The sequence below is a fragment of the Silurus aristotelis genome, assembly GCF_946808225.1.
Source record: "Silurus aristotelis genome assembly, chromosome: 18".
In the NCBI taxonomy this organism is placed as follows: Eukaryota; Metazoa; Chordata; class Actinopteri; order Siluriformes; family Siluridae; genus Silurus; species Silurus aristotelis.
In genome coordinates, this window is record NC_139591.1 from 18,188,863 (window position 1) to 18,209,558 (window position 20,696).

The 20,696-nt window shown below is 38.9% G+C and overlaps 1 protein-coding gene across 4 annotated transcripts in view; it reads right to left on the minus strand.

Moving 5' to 3' along the window:
- pcdh1a (protocadherin 1a) overlaps positions 1-20,696 on the minus strand; it is a 79,923-nt gene that overhangs the window by 11,991 nt on the left and 47,236 nt on the right. For 3 of the 4 annotated variants that reach the window (XR_014537822.1, XR_014537823.1, XM_083568382.1), the window contains one exon: positions 10,267-10,486. Coding sequence is in view for 1 of the 4 variants with exons in the window: in XM_083568382.1 (XP_083424508.1) it covers positions 10,267-10,486 (220 nt within the window). In the remaining 3 variants the exon portion in view is untranslated. Of the gene's footprint in view, positions 1-10,266; positions 10,487-20,696 lie in introns of those variants that run through there. The other variant, XM_083568383.1, reaches the window with a different exon arrangement.

A 20,696-nucleotide genomic window follows, 5' to 3' on the forward strand; every position in this document is an offset into this window, starting at 1 on the left:
CATCATTTATTCCATGTTCTGCTTGCTGTTGAACTGATGCTGATCTGTATGTTCGTGCTAAGCAGATTTCATCGTGTGCTAATCGAGCTAAGACAAGTTGCAAACAGAGTTTTTATTCACTCATAATTAAAAAGGAACGACTAATTTCAGAAAATGCAGTTGAGTAAAAAAAAATAATAATTCAGCTTTGAAGTTAAAGTCTCTCTAAATGGAAAAGCTTCAGTAATGTACAGACAAGCAAAAAAAAGCCACTGATGTACAGTACAATAATTTTCTAAGAACGTTCTCCTTTTTTAATCGTAAACTAACCTTCCCAGAACAGAAAGCAAAACTCGGCAACATGTAGTAATTAGCCCTGATGTAACGGTAGATAGACCTGATAAAAAATCCGAAGATGAAATGAATCACCTCTGTGCTGCTTTGGTGGTCTCTGCTTAATGGAGCTGAAAAAGCTGGAAAGATTTCCAATCGGACTCTCGAGCAAACGCGGAATCAACTTCAAACAAGCCACGGACTGGATTCTTTTATTAGGCCGAGCTTTTTTTTTTTTATATTTGTTTCATTCAAAGGCTCACAGATGTATTCGTTAACGTAGTTGTGTTTGTTCTCGAATGCGTCACTTGATGTTTTATTTAGTTGTGTTTAATTTTTCTCTTTGTTTTTCGACCAACCCGATTTTCATTTGATATATTCTTTCAACTGTTCGAATCAAAAGAAATTAGATCAAATAATCCAGAACAACACGATTATTTATTTCATTGCTAACATTACTATCAGGGTTTTATAACCCTAGACATGGAGCTGCCGTTCGGAATTTTTCGAAACCTCATCAGGAACGATATTTGCAGTGCGGTGAATCTGCTTTTCTACAGTATCCTTTCGCTTCGAGCGTTCCGCGAGACTCCCGGAAAGACTTTCGGAACAGTGTTGCGGCAAAAGAACACACGTGGGAGCAGACAGTCTTTGTAAAACTGTAATGTTCCATAAAAACACGTGTCGTCGCACTTCCATAAATCACAACTAGCAGCTCTAATTACTGTCAAGCAGCCTCTTGTAAGAAAAAAAGTGACTCATCAGTACAGATACTTCACTCCTTCCTTCTCTCCAGTGTGAAGACAGAAAGACAGGAAGAGAGAGGGGGAGGGGAGGAGGAGCGCGTCGGAAGGTAATAAAGCGAAAATGAGCGTTTTTTAATGCATGTTGCTGTGCACATGCCGTCACTCAAACGACAGAAGACAGACGCCGGCTCGGTACACCTGCCTCACCCAATCGAACGTGTCCAATTAGGTGCCATTACGATGCTCGCAACTGTTACGGTGGCCGTGATCACGTGCGATAATTGAAACCCTTCGAAAACGATGTCGAGGAACAAACGCGCAGCAAAAGTGCTCTCGTTATTTTTGTTGCTGCTTTTAAAAAGAAACTTTCGGGTGATAAAAGAATGAACGTTTAGTCGTTGTTGTTTTTTTTTTTAGCTTTCTTTTACACTAAAACTGTGAGGTGAACGTAGTGAATATATATTTGGAAAAAAGCTTCGAGCTCCATTTATGATGGAAATGAGATGGTTCATTTAAAATGTACACTATATGGACAAAAGTTTATGGACACCTCACCACAAGATTGGTATGTGCTTTTTGAGGTTTATGTGCTTTATTTCACATTTCCCATTAGATAGTATAATAACTGCTATTCTTCTGGGAAGATGTTCCGCAAGATTTTGGAGTGTGGAGATTTGAGCTTCTTCAGACACAAGGGTGTCAGTAAAGTCAGGTACCGATGTGGGTGAGGTGAGGAGGCCTGTGGTTCCAATTCATTCCAAAGGTGTTTGCGGCCACTACAAGATCTTCCACTACAACCCATGCAAAGCATATTTTCATGGAGCTGGCTTTGTGTACAGAGGCAACTGGTTTGTATCTCCCAGTTTAAGTGAGAAGAAAATTGAATTCTACCTCATCCATAGACATTCGACACAATTGTGTCTGTGTGTTAATAATTTGCGAAAGAAATCAGGTATGGCTGGAAAAGTCTGGTGTCCCAATACTTTTGTCTATATAATGTACATGCGAACATCTAAAAGAGCACTTTTGTAAATATTCGAGGTGTTGACTAATGTTCTGTAACAGCAGAACATCAAAACACAGGTTGATATTAATGCTCTGGTTCTAATGCACTTGGGTGTATCCATAGTAACAGCTCATAGACAGGGACCAGCTTCACAAACCACACTGTCATTTTAATATAACATTTATATTATGTGGTGCATTTTCTGTTAACGTTTAGTTCATATTTATGGATGGAAATCGATAAATATTTTTAATCGCGATCAATCGCACGATTTTCATGAGTTGACTCATAATTAATCACAACTTAATCGCACATTTTTATCTGTTCTGAATGGACCTGAAATGAATACTTTTTCAAGTTTTTCTCTCTAATTAACATGGATATGGACAAATATCGCTGCTTAATGCAAATGTATGTTAATTATTAGTGAAACTCAACATAGAGCATGAAGATAAAATATTCCTGTACATGTTTTAAAGTAATTGTGGTGTTTTGAATGACGCAAACATCAGGACACCGAACTGAACTTTTGCTGTGTTTCCACACGGACGGTTTTAATTGCTGGACATTTGCGTCATGGCGGATTTTGATGCTTGTTTATTTATTTATTTTTATATCCGAGTAAAGAAAGGACGTTATGAATAAGTGTTGGGTTGAAGGTTTCGATTTCTACTTTTATATTTATTCATTTATATTTGTAATAAAAAATGCTGCATTAATTGTGCGTTAATAAAATTAGTGCAGTTAAAACAAATTTGCGTTATTAATGCGTTGATTTTCACAGCCCTATATACCTATAGCCTACACTATATTGCCAAAGGTTTGTGGACACCTGATCAAGTATGGTATGTGTTTTCTGAGTATCATACCCCACATTTAGTCCCAAATCCTATAATTCCCTCCACTCTTCTGAGAAGAGGTTTCACTAAATTTGTTACGTCTAGAATATAATCAGACGTAGAAGCTCATTTACGTGGAGCTGTGACATGTTCATAAACACGGATTCACTAACCGAGGGTTCTGCTCGTGTTTGAAAAAAAAAATCTAAGTTAACCTCCCATTTTACAGACTTAATATTCATATGGTGCGAAGCTCATGAACGTTTAGCGTGGTGTTAGATTTCATTAGCGAATCATTAAATAGTGATTAAAGAACGATCACGGCCAAGACTGGCGCGGAATAATGTGTTTGCAGTGTTGAGCTTGGGGCACGAGCACGGGCGAATGAACGGGAGAGGCGAAGTGAGACACAGCCTAGCAGAGAGGAGGATGAGAAAAAGGAAAGGGTAAGGAAAAAAAAAAAAAAAGCACAGCTAATGCATGAGCCCCTAATAGAGACCTGCAGAAATCAATAGTGACAGATCGTGTTACATGAGAATCGAATAGAGTAGTGTGAATATCAGCGAGACTTTGGAGAATGCTTTGGAGGAAACAGTATGGGTGAGGGAGAAAGAGAGAGAGAGAGAGACTGTGTGTGTGTGTGGGGGGGGGGGGGTGTAACTGATAGAAAGCAAAAGATAGGTGGAGAGAAAATGAAAGCGAGAGAGCGATCATATTTGTGAGAGACAAAATGATAAACTGAGAGATGATTAGAAAAAAGGCAAGGTGTATGTTAAAGAAAAAAATTGAGTATGATATCAAAAGGTAGCATAAAGAGAGAAAGGAAAATGTTGAGAGAGGGAGAGGGAGTAAGAGAGAAAGGGAGAGGGAGAGAGCAAGAGATAGAGAGAGAAAGAGAGAGATGAGAATAAAAAATAATACAATAAACAAGCCAAATATTGTGACAGAGGAAAAGAAAGACAGACAGACAGACAGACAGACAGACAGACAGACAGACAGACAGACAGACAGACAGACAGACAGCAGGAAGAAAAGAGGTGGGGTTATGAGAGAGAGAAAGAGAGAGACAGAGAGAGAGAGAGAGAGAGAGAGAGAGAGAGAGAGAGAGAGAGAGAGAGAGAGAGAGAGAGTAGAAGAAGGAAACAGAACATTAACATTAGGGAAAAAATAGACAGAAAGAGCAAGACAGAATCAAAGAGAATATGAGACAGCGGGAAAAGAGAGGGAGAAAAACGTGCGAGCCAACAGGACAGAGATAATGAGGCAGGGGTAGAAAAGAGATGCAGGAAATAAAAAAAGACAAAAGACTGTGATATACAGTGCTGAGGGAAAGAAAGGTAGAGCGTGGGGTGATGGTATCAGACGTGGAAGGTAAAAGAAAAAGAGAGATGGGAGACAATCAAAGACGGCAAGAGATGCACAAGTGAAATGTAAAAGACGTGTGTGAGACAGGACGACAGAGAGACACACAGACTTCTGAATAAAAAAGCGAAAGAAGCGGAAAGATGTTGTATACTGTATGTGCTGTATGATAGAGTGAAAGGCAGGCGGGGGGAGAGAGAGAAGAGTGAGGAGAAATAAACACACCTGAGAGAGACCTGAGAGAAAAAGAAATAAGCGAGGGAGGGAATGGAAGTGAGGGAGGGAAAGCGGATGAATGTTTAAAGGATTGAAACAGCAGAGAGACACAGAGACACTGCGAAACAGAGAGATTTCCTGTGTGTATGAGATGTCACCCCTTTCCACCCCCTCCACCCGAATCCCCCTGGCTCTCAACGGTACACCATCATACATCAATCTGATCCAGGATCAAAGGGCGATCACGTCGCTACTATGGTAACAGCCTGTAAGGCTTATCTGTGATGTGGCGGCTCGGATGTTTCCGCACGTCGGATCGTGTCGCCTGTTTGGATGCACTAACCTCAGAATGGCCGTGGGGTAAATACTGCTGTGGCATGGAGCAGAGAGCGATGACACTATCAGTCACCGAGGCCCCGTGCTACAACTAACACCGAGTGCACCGAATAAAGGCTGCACTAGATACAACATGAACAGAGTGCACAGGCCACAATGTCCACTGATGTCAGGATCTACTACGGGCAACAAACATAACTTAACAGTGAGGCCATAAATGACCAAATATACCAAGAACATACAGTAAGTGACCAAGTGCACCATTAACCTCAATAACCATGTGCACAAAGCATATACAGTATGTGACCAAGTACACCAAGGACAATAAGGCTACTGGAACCAAACCGAATCCCTTGTGTGTGTGTGTCAACACACTTGACCAATAAACCTGATTCTAATTCTGCCATACAGTACAGCAAGTGACCAAGTTCACTACGAACAATAAGGCCATAAATGACCAAGTACACCAAGGGCAATAAGGCCATACATGTCCTAGTACAGCAGAGACATACAGTACGTGACCAACTGCACCAAACACATCAATGGCCAAGTACACTAGGGGGATATAATAAGTGACCAAGTAGAGTATATCAAAAACTATAAAAGCCATAAATGACCAAGTACACCAAGGACATACAGTCAATAAGAGAAGATGCATTTATTTGTCACATATAATTACAGCGCAGTGAAATAATTTTTCCTTTGTATATCCCAGAGGAAAACTGGGGACAGAGCACAGGGTCAGCCATGATACTCCTGGATCACAGAGGATTAAGGGTCCCAAAAGTGGCAGCTTGGCAATACCGGGGCTCGAACCCCCCAACCCTCCGATCAGTAACCCAGAGCCGTAACCACTGAGCTCCCACCTCCCCAAAGACCAAATACACCAAGTACACCACCAAGGTTATATCATAAGTGATTAAGGACATTTAGTAAATGACCAGGTATACCAAGGACAAGTAAACAGGAGGTTCACCAAGGTTAGTCTGGTGTAGGACATTATGCTTCCTTCTATGCAGAGATCATACATGCATCTGAAGTTGAACTGCTTCCTTTGCTGGCTCCAGATCAGAGGCTTTCCTTTGCCGATCTTCTACTTTGAAGGCTCTGGGATTTTTTTTTATGCGTTTCACGTGGGGCCATGTCTTAGAATTACAAAGCGAACTTGAGTTGAAAAAAAGATTTTTTGATAAAACTGGTCTTATCTGGAAATGATCATCACCTTGAAATTCAAAAAGATACTCTTGAGAATGTCTTACATTAAATTGTTTTTTTAAATATTAGAAAGTTAAAGAGGCGTTTATGACTCCTTTTTTTATACAGTGTGCCAGTGGCAGCTTGGTGCTTAGGATTCTGTTCAACTGAGTAGAATGCTGTGAATTGAAATCCCATAATATCAGCGTTGGTCTGTTGAGCAAGGTCATTAACCTTCAACTGCTCAGCTCTCTGCTTGAATTGTATTTTTCTTCACTTGCAAATTGCTGTGGGAAGAAAAAACAGAAAACATCCTGCCAAACGAGTATCGCAAACTTAGCAATGGAAATGTTATTAATTGCGTTCAGAACTATGACCTAAACTATAGTTGTTACAAAACACAATTCTCAACTACTGTACAAAACTGTATTTTCTGCATTAAATCAAAATGCTCCTGTAATTAGCGGATGTCTGTCATGCGCCGCTTTCTCCAAATGAGATTTCTAATGTTTTTAAAGCTACACTGCCCAATGAATCGATGGAAACTCGTTACAGTTTTGTTTGCTTTTTTATTCTTCATTGATCAAATGTCATTGATCTGTAATTTCAGGCCTACATAAGTCTGTATAATTGCTGACAGCAGGATTAACCGGTTGTTGCCATGAAGAGCTACTTTCCAGCTGAGTTTAATTCCAACCATCGTCTTTAATCCAGCTAATCGATGTCCTCAAGATGCATCTCGATATCAGAGTCAATGGCATCTGATTAGAGTCGCAGGAAAACTGTCACGGATTTAAAGGAGCCAATAGGAATCGATGATTTATGGAACATTTTTCAGAAATGATTACCAGATTAATGTTCTGTTGATTTCCATTTTACATCACGCTCCCATCGTGTTGGAGTCGAGATATCGGTATTATTAATGGTGGCAGCAAATCCACCTCCATCACCCTAGAACGCATTTGTATTCAGTATTAGCTGACTTGTCAAGAGTAGTGAGTGAACTTTATGATGGATGGAGTCCATTTAGCAGTTAATGAATTCCTTTAGTCCTACAACATGCCAACAGCCTCGATACCTACATACAAATCTTGTTGCTGTTATGCCCCAGTGCAGACCTGAAATGCTTGCAGATTAAACTACTATTGATATACTGTACCGAAGCAAGTTGGACAAATTAGTAGACTGGGCTCTGGGGACAAGCAGATTTCATGTCCGGGTTATTAGTCTCCGTAATTCATAGTTGCCCAGAAAACAGAAAAATAAAGAAAAAAAATTGATCGATATTGACTTTTACAACCCCAAATTTTTACAACTTTACACTTTTGAAATACGGTGGACATGTGCTTCCTTCTGTGCTTAGTCTCCGTGATCCCAAGTCAAGGATCCTAACAATCCCAGAGACTTTCTTTTCTGAGCTCCTGAGAATTTAAAGGACCAAGTTTAGACGGATTGGAAATAGATCTTATAAGATGCTCCAACTCACAGTAGAGATGTATCGGACACCTTCCAGTTTATGAAGGCTCAAGACGAGCTGAAAAATTATATCACAGTTGCCTTGGGAACGTCTGGGGAACCCCAAGAGGAGCTGGAGAATGTGGTGGTGGATAAAAATCTTGGCGCTAGACTCGACTAAATTCTTCATGCATTTCTTCAACCATTATTTTTTTGACTCTGTCAAACGTGATCATGAACTCCTATCTTAGTTTGTATTCATGCTTTTAATTAGCTTACTAGCTTGGCATACATTTTTACATTATCATTACTAAAGCTACTACAGTTCATCCTAATGAGTCAGGTTCCTGAGCAACCAGGGACAGGAACAAAGGACTGGGCAGCAAACTGGAGGAACTAAGCTAATAAATGTACAATTTGCCAACCTCTGTGTAGAACACACCAAAAGTTCAACAGAAAAATCACCTAACAGAAAACATTTGTCAGTTTAAAAAAGATGAAAAAACACTCCTGCTTTGTGTCCGAAGGTGAGCATGTATGAAGAAAACGAAGGTCACATAAAGTCCACAGCTTGTGCTACAGGACCTTTTGGCATCGCGTGCTACTTTCAAGCTTCTTTTAACACACCGTGACTCAACCCCTCCCCCTCACTTCCCCAGCACTGTATAAGTCAATCATCAACATGAAAAGGGTCTGCCAGGGCCTCCTGTCACACTTTCACTCATATCCCCCCTCTGACAAATAAACAGGTGAAGGGCCTTCTACAGGTGATAGGTAGAGCGACGGCGAAGCTTCTCGTTGTCCTACATTTCCATTTGTCTGTCAGCGAGGGGGTCCTCCGTCTCCCTGTGGTAAAAGGAATGCTTTAATTAGGTCTAGAGAGGTTCTTTTCCTCGTCCAGCCGGCGTAGGTGCTCTGCCGAAGGGGGGGATTTCCACCATTCTGTCAGCGTCGCTTGCTTTGAGTTTAAACTCTGTCAAAATCAAAGATGCTGCCATGAATGCTGCTACAAACCCTAGCATTGAGCTAGCATTAGTGCTGTTTTTCTTAGCATGATCGTGCCAGTTTATGTGTCATGACCAACGTTGGACAAAAACATAATAATAAATTATAGGTGGCACAGAATAGCACTGGGAATTGGAAAACATGAAGCTGTGTGTGTGTGTGTGTGTGTGTGTGTTTGTGTGTGTGTGTGTGTGTGTGTGTGTGTGTGTGTGTGTGTGTGTGGTTTCTTGTGTAGTGTTTGGTGGTGGCAGCGGGACGCCGCGTTCTACCAAGCGTGTTAAATAAAACACGACATGTAGGGAGCAGTCCACTTTCACGGAGTTGAGGCGCTATAAACAGCGCTCGCCATATCCTAGCAAGACTCCAGGAAATGATTAAAACCTGCCACGCTAACAATAAAGCGCGGCAAACGTAAACGGTATCAGAAAAGGCAGCGGCCGGTAATGGAGATGAAATTGTACAGAAGATAATTTCAGGAATATATTAGGTGTGGAAAGCAGCTGTCAGGACATTTCTTCTGAGGAGACGGACTGTAGAAAAATGCGCTCTATTAAAGACGGTAAACACGGGAGGCTTTTGTAGAAAGTGGGAGGGGGCAGAAAGAGAGAAAGAATGAGAGAATGAGCCACACTTTGTCGAGCAGGCAGTCGGCCCCGCAGAAACACAAAACAAGTGTTTGTGTGGGCAGCAGGCTGAGGACTGGACGCTCACACTGCAGCGTTATCTGCAGTCCAAAAGCTCCATTAGCCGGAGGTTTTAATTAGCGTGTTGCTGTGAGGAAGCCATTAAGACGGATTTGGAGTGGTGATGGAGCGCCTACTGATGGAGAGCGCATGGACTGCGGCTAACACCTGGCACACGCGCATACACACACACACACACGCGCACGCGCACGCACAAGAAACTGCTACTGCGGGGATGCTGACATCATGTTCATACAAAGGTGAGTGTTAGAACCGAGAAAACTCATCACCTTCATCAGGAAAGCAGCTCGAGCAGAACAGCGTGTCGGAAAAAACAACAAAAATAAATTGGAGGTGAAAGAGAGAAAAAAAAACCTCTCACTGCAGCTTTGAAGCTTCTTGAGTATCATCTGCAGACATCTATCTATCTATCTATCTATCTATCTATCTATCTATCTATCTATCTATCTATCTATCTATCTATCTATCTATCTATCTATCTATCTATATGTGTATTTATTTGTATGTTATATGCATATTTAGCTGCTTGTCTGTCTATCTGCCTCTTTCTCTTAATCAATCAATCCGTCTGTCTTTCGATCTGCTTTTTGTCCATGTACACACGTATATATCTGTCTGTCTAGCTGCTTCTCTCTGTCTTTTATGTCTCTGTTTCTTTTCTATTCTCACGCTTGCTTTTTGGTTTATGTTTCTGCCTAGTGGCCCATCTATTTATCTATCTATCTATCTGTCTGTCTATCTATCTATCTATCTATCTATCTATCTATCTATCTATCTATCTATCTATCTATCTATCTATCTATCTATCTATCTATCTATCTATCTATCTATCTATCTATCTATCTAATGATGAAATGTATGAGCAGTGAAGAAGATGCAGCTGTGCAGTAAACTAAGGTAGTCTTCTCAGCAGCTGGAGTATCAGCTCGAACTTAACTCTCTGCTCCTCATGGAACAGTGAGGAATATATATATATATATATATATATATATATATATATATATATATATATATATATATATATATATATATATATATATATATATATATATATATATGTCTATTTTTCTCTCGGTGTCTGTCTCTCTCACCATTTTCAGGGTGCTCCATCTCTCCGATGCTGCCGTCAGGCGTAGTCCTCTCGTAGTGTTCCTCGGGCAGTGCCAGGGGGCCGAGGCGTGGCCCTGATGAGCTCTTGCTGCTGGGTGTCTCCGACTCCTCAAGGCCGCTGTCATAGTAACTCTGCTGTGACGAGTCCTGGGTGTCCGGCACCGGATTGGCTGTGGAGAACGTCACTCTGCGGTGCGGCAGCTGCGGAGCGAGAGAAGAGCGGGCCGTCAGGTCACAGCGCGCTAATTACGGCCTGATTCGAGCTTCCCTGCTCCTAACTAGGCTAATTGATCACCAAATTTGTAATATCACACTTGGAGAGACACAGGGCCTTATTTTCCAGGCCGTGCAAATGTTTTCGAGGGGTAACTAATGAGGAAGTTTTTCCTTCCTCGGTGTTAGCCAAGGGTACTCCTGACACACAGCTCAGTGCGGCTCGGCAGTGTGAAAAATCCCTAATTAAATTCATTGATATTAGTGTGAAGATGACCTCCGTCTTTCAGTGAGACAGAAAGAAATAAAACTCACAAACACACACACACACACACACACACACACACACACACACACACACACACACACACACAAATCACACACAAGCTAGGACAAACATACACACACTCGCACACAAGCTAGCACAAACACATATCACTGAGGAGCTCATAAAACAGTGGAAATCACTGATCCTGTAGAAAAACTCTTTTCCCCATGCTGCATTAGTTTCCATTATGCTGAGAGTAGGTGAGGATCAATAGCACAAACACACACACACACACACACACACACACACACACACATACACACATACACACATACACACACACAAATAAACATTCATTTCAGAGCAAGAATCAGAGCAAAGCAAGAATCAGAGCCATTAAGATGGGCATATAAAAGCTCCATTAACGGAGCCATTTAAAACATATAGGAGTGCCATTACCGGCATGTTCTTCATCAGCGTCAACTAGAATCTGCTTTGTGCTTGTGTGTGTGCGAGTGTGTGTGTGTGTGTGTTTATCCTAACACAGGATACCATCAGCTCCCAACTTCCTTCTGGTCCCCCCCTCCCTCCCTCCCTTCTCCTCCATCACCCCTGGGTGCTTATTTATTTATCTGATCATTTATTTATCTGTTTGTCTGCTCATTCTCCTCAGTTCCCGCCTTCTCTTCCCGCTTTTCCTGCCTAATGTGTTCATATTAAATGTGCTGCTGGTGCACTCGCTCACGTGCTGTATCTCTCCACCGCGCACACTCTCGCACATATCAGTCATCAGCTCGCGCGCCGTGCGCTCCCTCCGGCTCTGCAGTGCATGGCTCGAGTAGCACTGCAACTCGCAGGAGAGCGTTTTGCTTGCGCGGTAATTATATCGGCTTCCCGAGGAAACGCAAATACGGGGGCACGCGAGCGAACTCTTCCAGGCTGCCACCGGTGGAGCAACATGTGTCTGTATCAGAAATCCATCAGGTAGCTTTAGGTTATTCACCACACCCCAATTTACTCGCTCGATTGCTAGTTTACAGCCAGATGTTGTTCCTCTCCAAACTGTTAGCGCAAGATGGAGGCACAAAGTCATATAGCATAGTATAGTATAGTATAGTATAGTATAGTATAGTATAGTATAGTATAGTATTGTATGATAAAATATAGTATAGTACAGTATAATATAATATAATATAATAATGAAGTATAGTACAGTACAATAAAGTATAGTATAATGAAGTATAGTATAGTGCAGTACGATAAAGTATAGTACTGTATAGTATGATAAAGTATAGTATAGTACAGTATGATAAAGCATAGTATAGTACATATAGTATGATGAAGTATAGTATAGTACAGAATGATAAAGTATAGTATAGTACATATAGTATGATGAAGTATAGTATAGTACTGTATAGTATGATAAAGTATAGTATAGTACAGTATGATAAAGTATAGTATAGTACATATAGTATGATGAAGTATAGTATAGTACAGTATGATAAAGTATAGTATAGTACATATAGTATGATGAAGTATAGTATAGTACCGTATGATAAAGTATAGTATAGTACAGTATAGTATGATAAAGTGTAGTACTTATAGTATGATAAAGTATAGTATAGTACATATAGTATGATAAAGTATAGTACATATAGTATGATAAAGTATAGTACAGTATAGTATGATAAAGTGTAGTATAGTACAGTATAGTATGATGAAGTATAGTATAGTACAGTATGATAAAGTATAGTATAGTACAGTATAGTATGATAAAGTATAGCACAGTATGATAAAGTATAGTATAGTACAGTATAGTATGATAAAGTATAGTATAGTACAGTATAGTATGAAGTATAGTATAGTATAGTATGATAAAGTATAGTATTGTACAGTATAGTATAGTATGATAAAGTGTAGTATAGTACAGTATAGTATGATGAAGTATAGTATAGTACAGTATGATAAAGTATAGTATAGTACAGTATAGTATGATAAAGTATAGCACAGTATGATAAAGTATAGTATAGTACAGTATAGTATGATAAAGTATAGTATAGTACAGTATAGTATGAAGTATAGTATAGTATAGTATGATAAAGTATAGTATTGTACAGTATAGTATAGTATGATAAAGTATAGTATAGTATAATAAAGTATAGTATAGTACAGTATAGTATGATAAAGCTACGGCTTGCTCATTAGGGATAAATGCACACTGTTCACCTTGACTGTTGATGTCTGTAAAGCTGCTTTAAAACAATGTCTGTTGTGAAAAGCGCTATAGAAATAAACTTGACTTGACTATAGTACAGTATAATAAAGATAGTATAGTACATTAAAGTATTATAGTATTACAAGTATAGTATAGTACAGTATAGTATAGTACAGTATAATAAAGTATAGTACAGTATAGTATTAGAAAGTATTGTATAGTACGTTATAGTATAATGTAGTATAGTATAGTACAGTTTAGTATAGTATGAAAAAGTATAGTATAGTACAGTTTAGTATAATAAAGTATAGTACAGTATAGTGTAATAAATTATAGTATAGTACAGTTTAGTATAATAAAGTATAGTACAGTATAGTATAATAAAGTATAGTATAGTACAGTTTAGTATAGTATAGTACAGTACAGTTTAGTATAAAAGTATAGTATAGTACATTATAGTATAGTACAGTATAATAAAGTATAGTACAGTATAGTATTAGAAAGTATTGTATAGTACGTTATAGTATAATGAAGTATAGTATAGTACAGTTTAGTATAGTATGAAAAAGTATAGTATAGTACAGTTTAGTATAATAAAGTATAGTACAGTATAGTATAATAAATTATAGTATAGTACAGTTTAGTATAATAAAGTATAGTACAGTATAGTATAATAAATTATAGTATAGTACAGTTTAGTATAATAAAGTATAGTACAGTATAGTATAATAAAGTATAGTATAGTACAGTTTAGTATAGTATAGTACAGTTTAGTATAAAAGTTTAGTATAGTACATTATAGTATAGTATAGTACATTGTAGTATAATAAAGTATAGTATAGTACAGTTTAGTATAGTATAATAAAGTATAGTATAGTACAGTATAGTATAATGAAGTATAGTATTGTATAGTACAGTATGATAAAGTATAGTATAATATAGTACATTATAGTATAAAAGTATAGTATAGTACATTGTAGTATAATAAAGTATAGTATAGTACAGTTAAGTATAGTATAATAAAGTATAGTATAGTACAGTATAGTATAATATAGTATAGTATAGTACAGTACAGTATGATAAAGTATAGTATAATATAGTATAGTACATTATAGTATAATGAAGTATAGTATAGTATAGTATAGTATAGTATAGTATAGTACAGTATAATATAGTATAATACAGTACAGTAACAACTGAGCAACATTATACAAATACGCATCAGTTATACAACTATCTCATTTATACAACTAATCACCATTTACACAGCTATCTCATTGCATAACATAACTATCTCATATAGTTTTATTCAGTTGAGGATTAAGGGCCTTGTTTATGTGCCCAGAAGAGGCAGTTGGTGCTACTGGGATTTGAACTCAAGACCTTCAAATTCTAAGTCCAACATTAATAACGATTAAGGCACCACTACCACATTTGACATTGATCTTCCAATATTTAGGACGTGAATCTCTGAGACAGTCTGGAAACTCAGTCTACTTTGAGATTACCATAAGAAAGTTTGTTTCTATTCATACTCATACATCATACTCAGGCTTGATGCTCTTGGTCTTGACTCAGTCTTGATGAAGGTGGTCTTGAAGCCACTGATAGTAAACACCCTTCGCTTCCTTGACCAAGGCAGAAATTGAAAAGCGCTTCCCATCAACAAGCTTTTAGGGAGCATCAACAAACAGCTGGGAGCAAGAACTAGACCCAAAGCTATGCGATATACATTAAAAATAACAACAATAACCTGAGGCTTCTTTCCACAATCAATAATCAGCTTAGACTGCATGAACCCAGTGTGACTCCTTCCACTGACAGATTTTTTATTTGTATTTTGTTTATAAATGGCGATCGATGGAATTAGGCAGAACATAAAATCCACATTGAATTCTGCCTTTACGTTGTTTCATAGATAAAAACTGCAGCCCCTCATTAAGCAGTCAGTATTACACCGTTGCTTAAAAAAAGTCAATACGCTGAAATCCAGCAGCTCCACTCTTGATCCACCTTCAGTCAGCAGACTCCATTGTCTTAAAAATGATAAATAACTCATCCACCTCTGAGGTCGTCATTTTCTTCTTCTTCAACTTTTAAGTTGGCAGCTGTGTGACTAAATTATCGACCAATTTCTACACCTACTTTTTTCTAAAGTCTTTGACACAGTTGTTACTGTGCAATTACAAAAATATTTCAGATGAGAGGTCAGAATCTGGAGCATTTCGCAGTACTAGCTCTGAGAGGGGTGTTAATGAGCTCCTAGGTGCAGCCGATTCCAGATCTTCAGGTCGTGATTAGATTGTGTGCAATCTAAATAGAGAATTTGAGTCTGTTGTTCGCATCAAACCTTTACAGACTTCATGGTATGCCAGACTGCTTTAAATATTATTTGACTAACCTGAAAAATGTGTGTTGCAAATGGACAATGCTAATCGCCTTACATTTAGTCCTATTATATTTGGCATTTAGGGTAATGTGAATAACACTGATAATCTCTTCATCATGGCACCTGTTAATGTGTGGGATGAATTAGGCAGCAAGTGAACATCTTGTTCTCAAACTTGAAGCTCCTGCTCTGCAGTTGACCAAGGAAGAAACAGTGGTGAACAGGGTCACGGGCATCCAAGGATCATTGATTCACATGGGAAGCGTGAATCGAGATCTGGCCCATGTGGACGAGCTTCTGTAGCTCAAAATGGTGAAGAAGTTAATGCTGTTAATGCTCCACAGAGCAGGACTGTTTACCAGCAAAAGGGGGACCAACATAATACTAGTCAGGTGGTCATAATGTTATGCCTGATCAGTGTATGTGTATTCTTTAATATGGCTTTCTGTCAATAAATCCACTATCTAAAGTCAAAAGTACACCAGCGCTCCACCACAATATCTAGAATTCATAGGAGAAACGCAGCGTAGCGAACGTAAAAATCAACAATGAACTGAAATAAACTAAAAAAAAAATGGATCCAAGTTTGCTCGTCACTCTGATAGTCCTCTACATGATCATCATGTGCTAATGAACAGCTGCGTGGCATAGCCTCTGAACTATTAACTCTGAACAAATATCAATCAGAAGCTCGTAAACCGAAATGCATCACGCCGAAACCAGACGTCGCATCAAATATCCAATTATTGCAAATGAATAGAAATCGTTTCATTGAAATCAGCTGAAAGTCTGCACCTCTAACATGCACCACCATGCTTCCATTCTTTATTGTTGTCTAGGTGAAAAACATTTGCTTGGGTGGAACTGGGTCTCAGAAGGTCTAGAAATGATGTAGTGTAGAGTCTGAGCTGAACCCTCTCCAGCCACGTGGGCAGAGCTCAACCAATAGTCCTGAGGTGGAATTGGACTTGATCTTGCTCCACCTACACATACATGGGCAGTCTGTTGTTCCATGCTGTACACCAGGGGTCACCAGCCTTTCTGAAACTGAGAGCTACTTCTTGGGTACCGATTAATGTGAAGGGCTACCAGTTTAATACACACAGTTTTCAGTTTGATCTGAAATAACAAATTTGCTTAATTTACCCTTTATAATATTTTATTATTAATAATTAATGATATGCATCTATGTGAAGACACTGATCATGTTAATGATTTCTCATAATAATTATCAACAATGATTTAACAAAGTAGGAAACAGCTATTTTTGTGGTCCTTTGCGGGCTATCAGGTGCCTGCGGGCACCACGTTGGTGACCCCTGCTGTATACTGTCTAATAGGTTTGGTGTAGAATGTTAGAAGGGGTTAAAGGAATTACAGGATCAAGATTTTTAATGTTTCAGCAATTTCGTTATCCAAGAAAGGTTCAATTCTTCTTCGAAGCCTATTATAAAAAAAAAAAAAAAAAAAAAAAAAAACGTTTAGATAATAATGAAATAAAACGGATGGACCTTATTTTAAAGCGCTTCCAGGGCTCCCAAAAAAACTGCTGATGTGTGCCGAGCCGAATATGAGTCTGACACCCCGGCGATAGTAACACATCTGAGAGCCATGATATCTCTTTTCATTGTTATGCTGATGATACACACTTTTGCTTCTAAATAGAGCCTAATCTGCAACTTGCCTTACCTTGCACTACAATGTCTTACTGATACACAAGACTGGATGGTATCCAAGTAATTACTCTTGAATGAGGATAAATATGAAGCGATGCTCGTGGGCATTCGCAGATAATAAAAAAAAAAAAAAAGGGAAAAAAAAGTTGGAAGACTGTTACGCTATCATCCTTTCTTACTAACCTTGAAGCAAAAGAATGATTTTTACACTTTCGCTCACAAAGTCGCGTTGCATAATCTCAGAGGCATCTCAAAGCTTCGGTCATTCACTGGGTCTCTCAAATTCTGAGAAATTCATCAAAGTATTCATATCATTCATCTCGCTTATAAGCTTAACTGACCGTGATACTCTGGTTGATCTAACTATTGTATCCGTTTACAATATCTACTACATTTTTTAACAATCAAGCTTTTTTAAATCACACTACTCCAGATTTTTCAGCTTCCTCACAAGCAGCTCAGCTCCATATACAATCCCTTATACAACAATAATTCACAAAAAAAAAGGATATACGCTCCCTTTTTTCCTTGTGCCAGTTGTAGGGATCCTAAATGATATCATTTTTTTCTTTCTTTTATGGGGGCTGGGTCGGTCTGTACCAGGAAATTACATGGGATGGGGTGAATATCAGTATAATTGTGGAGATTTTATTATGCTTTTTAATGCATTTATTATACAGTAATTTCTGGACTATTAAACACACACAAATATAAACCGCACACACTGAATCTGACAAAGATTTGTATTTTGAACATAAATAAGCCGCACCTGTCTATAAGCCTACACAGCTGTCTACATTGAAACTAATGAGCTTTACACAGGTTTTAATGAAAGACAGTGGCTGTTACACGGCTTGTATCTAAATAATAGCCTACCAAGAAAGTCATTGTTTACTGTCTTCCTCCTTCCTTTCACAACAATTTCTGTCGGGAGTTTATCTTTTGGCATCGTCATGCGTTTAAAAATCACCATCGGTGAAGCTTTTCCCCCGATGCCGTGCAGCTCAGAACACCGGTGAAGTGCGTTTTTTCATGTTTGGTTGTTTTCAGCGTGACGAATGATTTGCATTTCCTGTAGACAGTCCGAGTGAGCGGCAGGTCAAACGTCAGAGGAACATCATCCATATTTATGATGTGGTGCGGCCCGATTCAGTGGGAGCGCGATTTTAATATAAAGAGTTTCATTGGTTCACCTGAACCCGTTCGGCAATTTCATTGGTCTAATGTTATGGCGCTCAGTTTTTTGGTTTGAAGTTTGTGAAACCGGGAAAAATACATAAATACGCCGCTTCGTTGTTTAAGCCACGGTGTTCAAAATGTGGGAAAAAAGTAGCGGCTTATAGTCTGAGAAATACGGTACCTGCTAATGCTGGATTAGTCTATTATTTTGTTGTACAATGTTATAGACAAATGAGCATTACTTTTCAAGAGATATATAGCCTATTAAAAGAGCATTATTACTATCATAATTTATTTATTTCATATTCATTGCTATTAAAATCAATACATTTACTTACTTATGTGTATACGCACGGTCGGGGGGTGAATCTAACAAAAACTGAGGCTATGTTAATAATTAGAGGTCGACCAATCTTAATGATACCGATAGCGAGGTTGGATCGTAATCTTAAAATGGATACTGAATAAAAAACAAACATAACATTTAATGTGAAATTTCAGTACTGAAATCTATTACAAAAAAGTACTGAATCATTATAATGTGCTAAAGGAAATAAATACAAATATATTATATCAATAAATATAATTATATATGTAAATTATAAATAATAAATAGAATATAGCGCTCTCTGTGCAGCATGCAGTCTCACATGTAAAAACAAACAGCATACTGAGTCAGTGATTCGCCTCTAGAGGCCGCTCTCGTAATGACGTCGGACCGGAAGCCGCTAAACTATGGATTTTTGCGGATTGTTCCAGCAATCAACTGTCAGTGCCTCGACCTCTATTGATAACTAACGGAAATAGATACAAATACAGATCAAATACAGATATATAAGTAAAACTTTTATTTCAAATGAAATCTGGCATCGTTTAGAGGGCTGTGGGGGTGGGCTATAGTTTGAGGAACCCAGCCCTAAACAATCGAGGTCTTCAGTGACAGAGCAGATTTTTCCAAGTGTTTTTCCTGTAGCATACTGTAGCATGAGCAGCTGTTTGTTGGCTATGTATGTCTCAAAGAAAGCATATGCTAGCACATGACCCTACCTGGTTACTAGGCATTAGGTGATAGGGTAGAACTAGCAGTCAGTGAGAACGGGCAAATTACCAAATTTGTTTAAAATGGGAGTTAAAAAAAATGGAAATCTAGCTACACGCCACTTTTGCAGCACGTCTACACCACTCTCTTTGCCACGTCGGTAAAAAAACTTCACAGAAAATGTCAGAAAACAATGCAGTAACTATACAAGGATTACAATATTTCACTTTCCATTTCTTTTTTTTTCTTCACACTTGAAAGGCTTTTACTTCCTCAGTAGTTTATAAAAACAATGAGTGAATATGGAAAAAGTAGGTCAGCCTTGTTAGAAAAATGTTCTTGGATACTGTAAGAGACATGTACCTTTTTAGGCAGTGCCTTTCAACAGTAATACTGGCATAAGTATAAGTAGAAAGTGTAGCGTTATTTCTGTTATCACCCCATCTTTCTATATATAATTATCGGTGAAAGGTCGACGAGGCAATAGAAATGCTGTTGTTGTGCTGGGGGCAAAACAATGTAACGAATTCTATCTCTCAACTGTCGCATTCATTTTTGCCTGTAAACAACAAACTCTGGCACTTTCGACGCCCTCGTTTGATTTAAAAAAACGACACATACAGACAGATGCGTTAGATGTCGTTAAGAATGAGAACAGGAAGTGCACATTAGAACAGTCTAATCAAGGACACCTTGACCGTCTCAGGCCACACCCTGGTGTCAAGATACTCCTGGAGACAGAGCGGTGGAGCTGTGATTAAAGATCTTCCAGGCAGATGCATTACTATTTAAATGTAGGGAGACCGTTTGCTTGTCTAAATATGGATCCTCTGCTTAAACGAGTCCTGCAGGCATCACTCCAGAGTCAGCACTTTCGTTCCTCTGAGCTCTGGGAGCTGTGGCTCTGCAGATGGAGCAAAGATTCCCCTCTCAAACCCATTTAATGTCGCTTTCATAAAAAGAACAGTGCAGGCCAGACAGGCTAAAAGCAGCCTGGGGTGGGGACTGAGCCAAAGTGGGATTGGAGCAGGCCAAGCCATGGGAGCTGGGGTTTAACTGGTTGGATGGAGTTGGGTGCTGGACTGATGAGGGGAGTTTTGGAGCTGGATAAAAAAGGGATAACAGGAATTGGGCAGCAGTAGGAAGGCACCGAGCTGAAGGTATATAAGCTGATGGAGCACAGTTGGGACAAGGCCGGATGTGGATTCCAAATCGCTTAGAGAGCCAGAAAAGTTGGCAGAAGACAAAGCAAAACTGAGAGGCGCTGGTAAGTGAAGGACGAGTGAAGCAGATTTGGTGCTGTGACTAAAACCGGTGAACAGTACCTGGGCAAAGAAGAAAGAGTGCAAGATTTGAGACACTTGAAAACGAATTGCAGTTGGATCAGAGGGAGGTATTAAAAAGTTTGGCATGAAACACTGACAATTCAGAA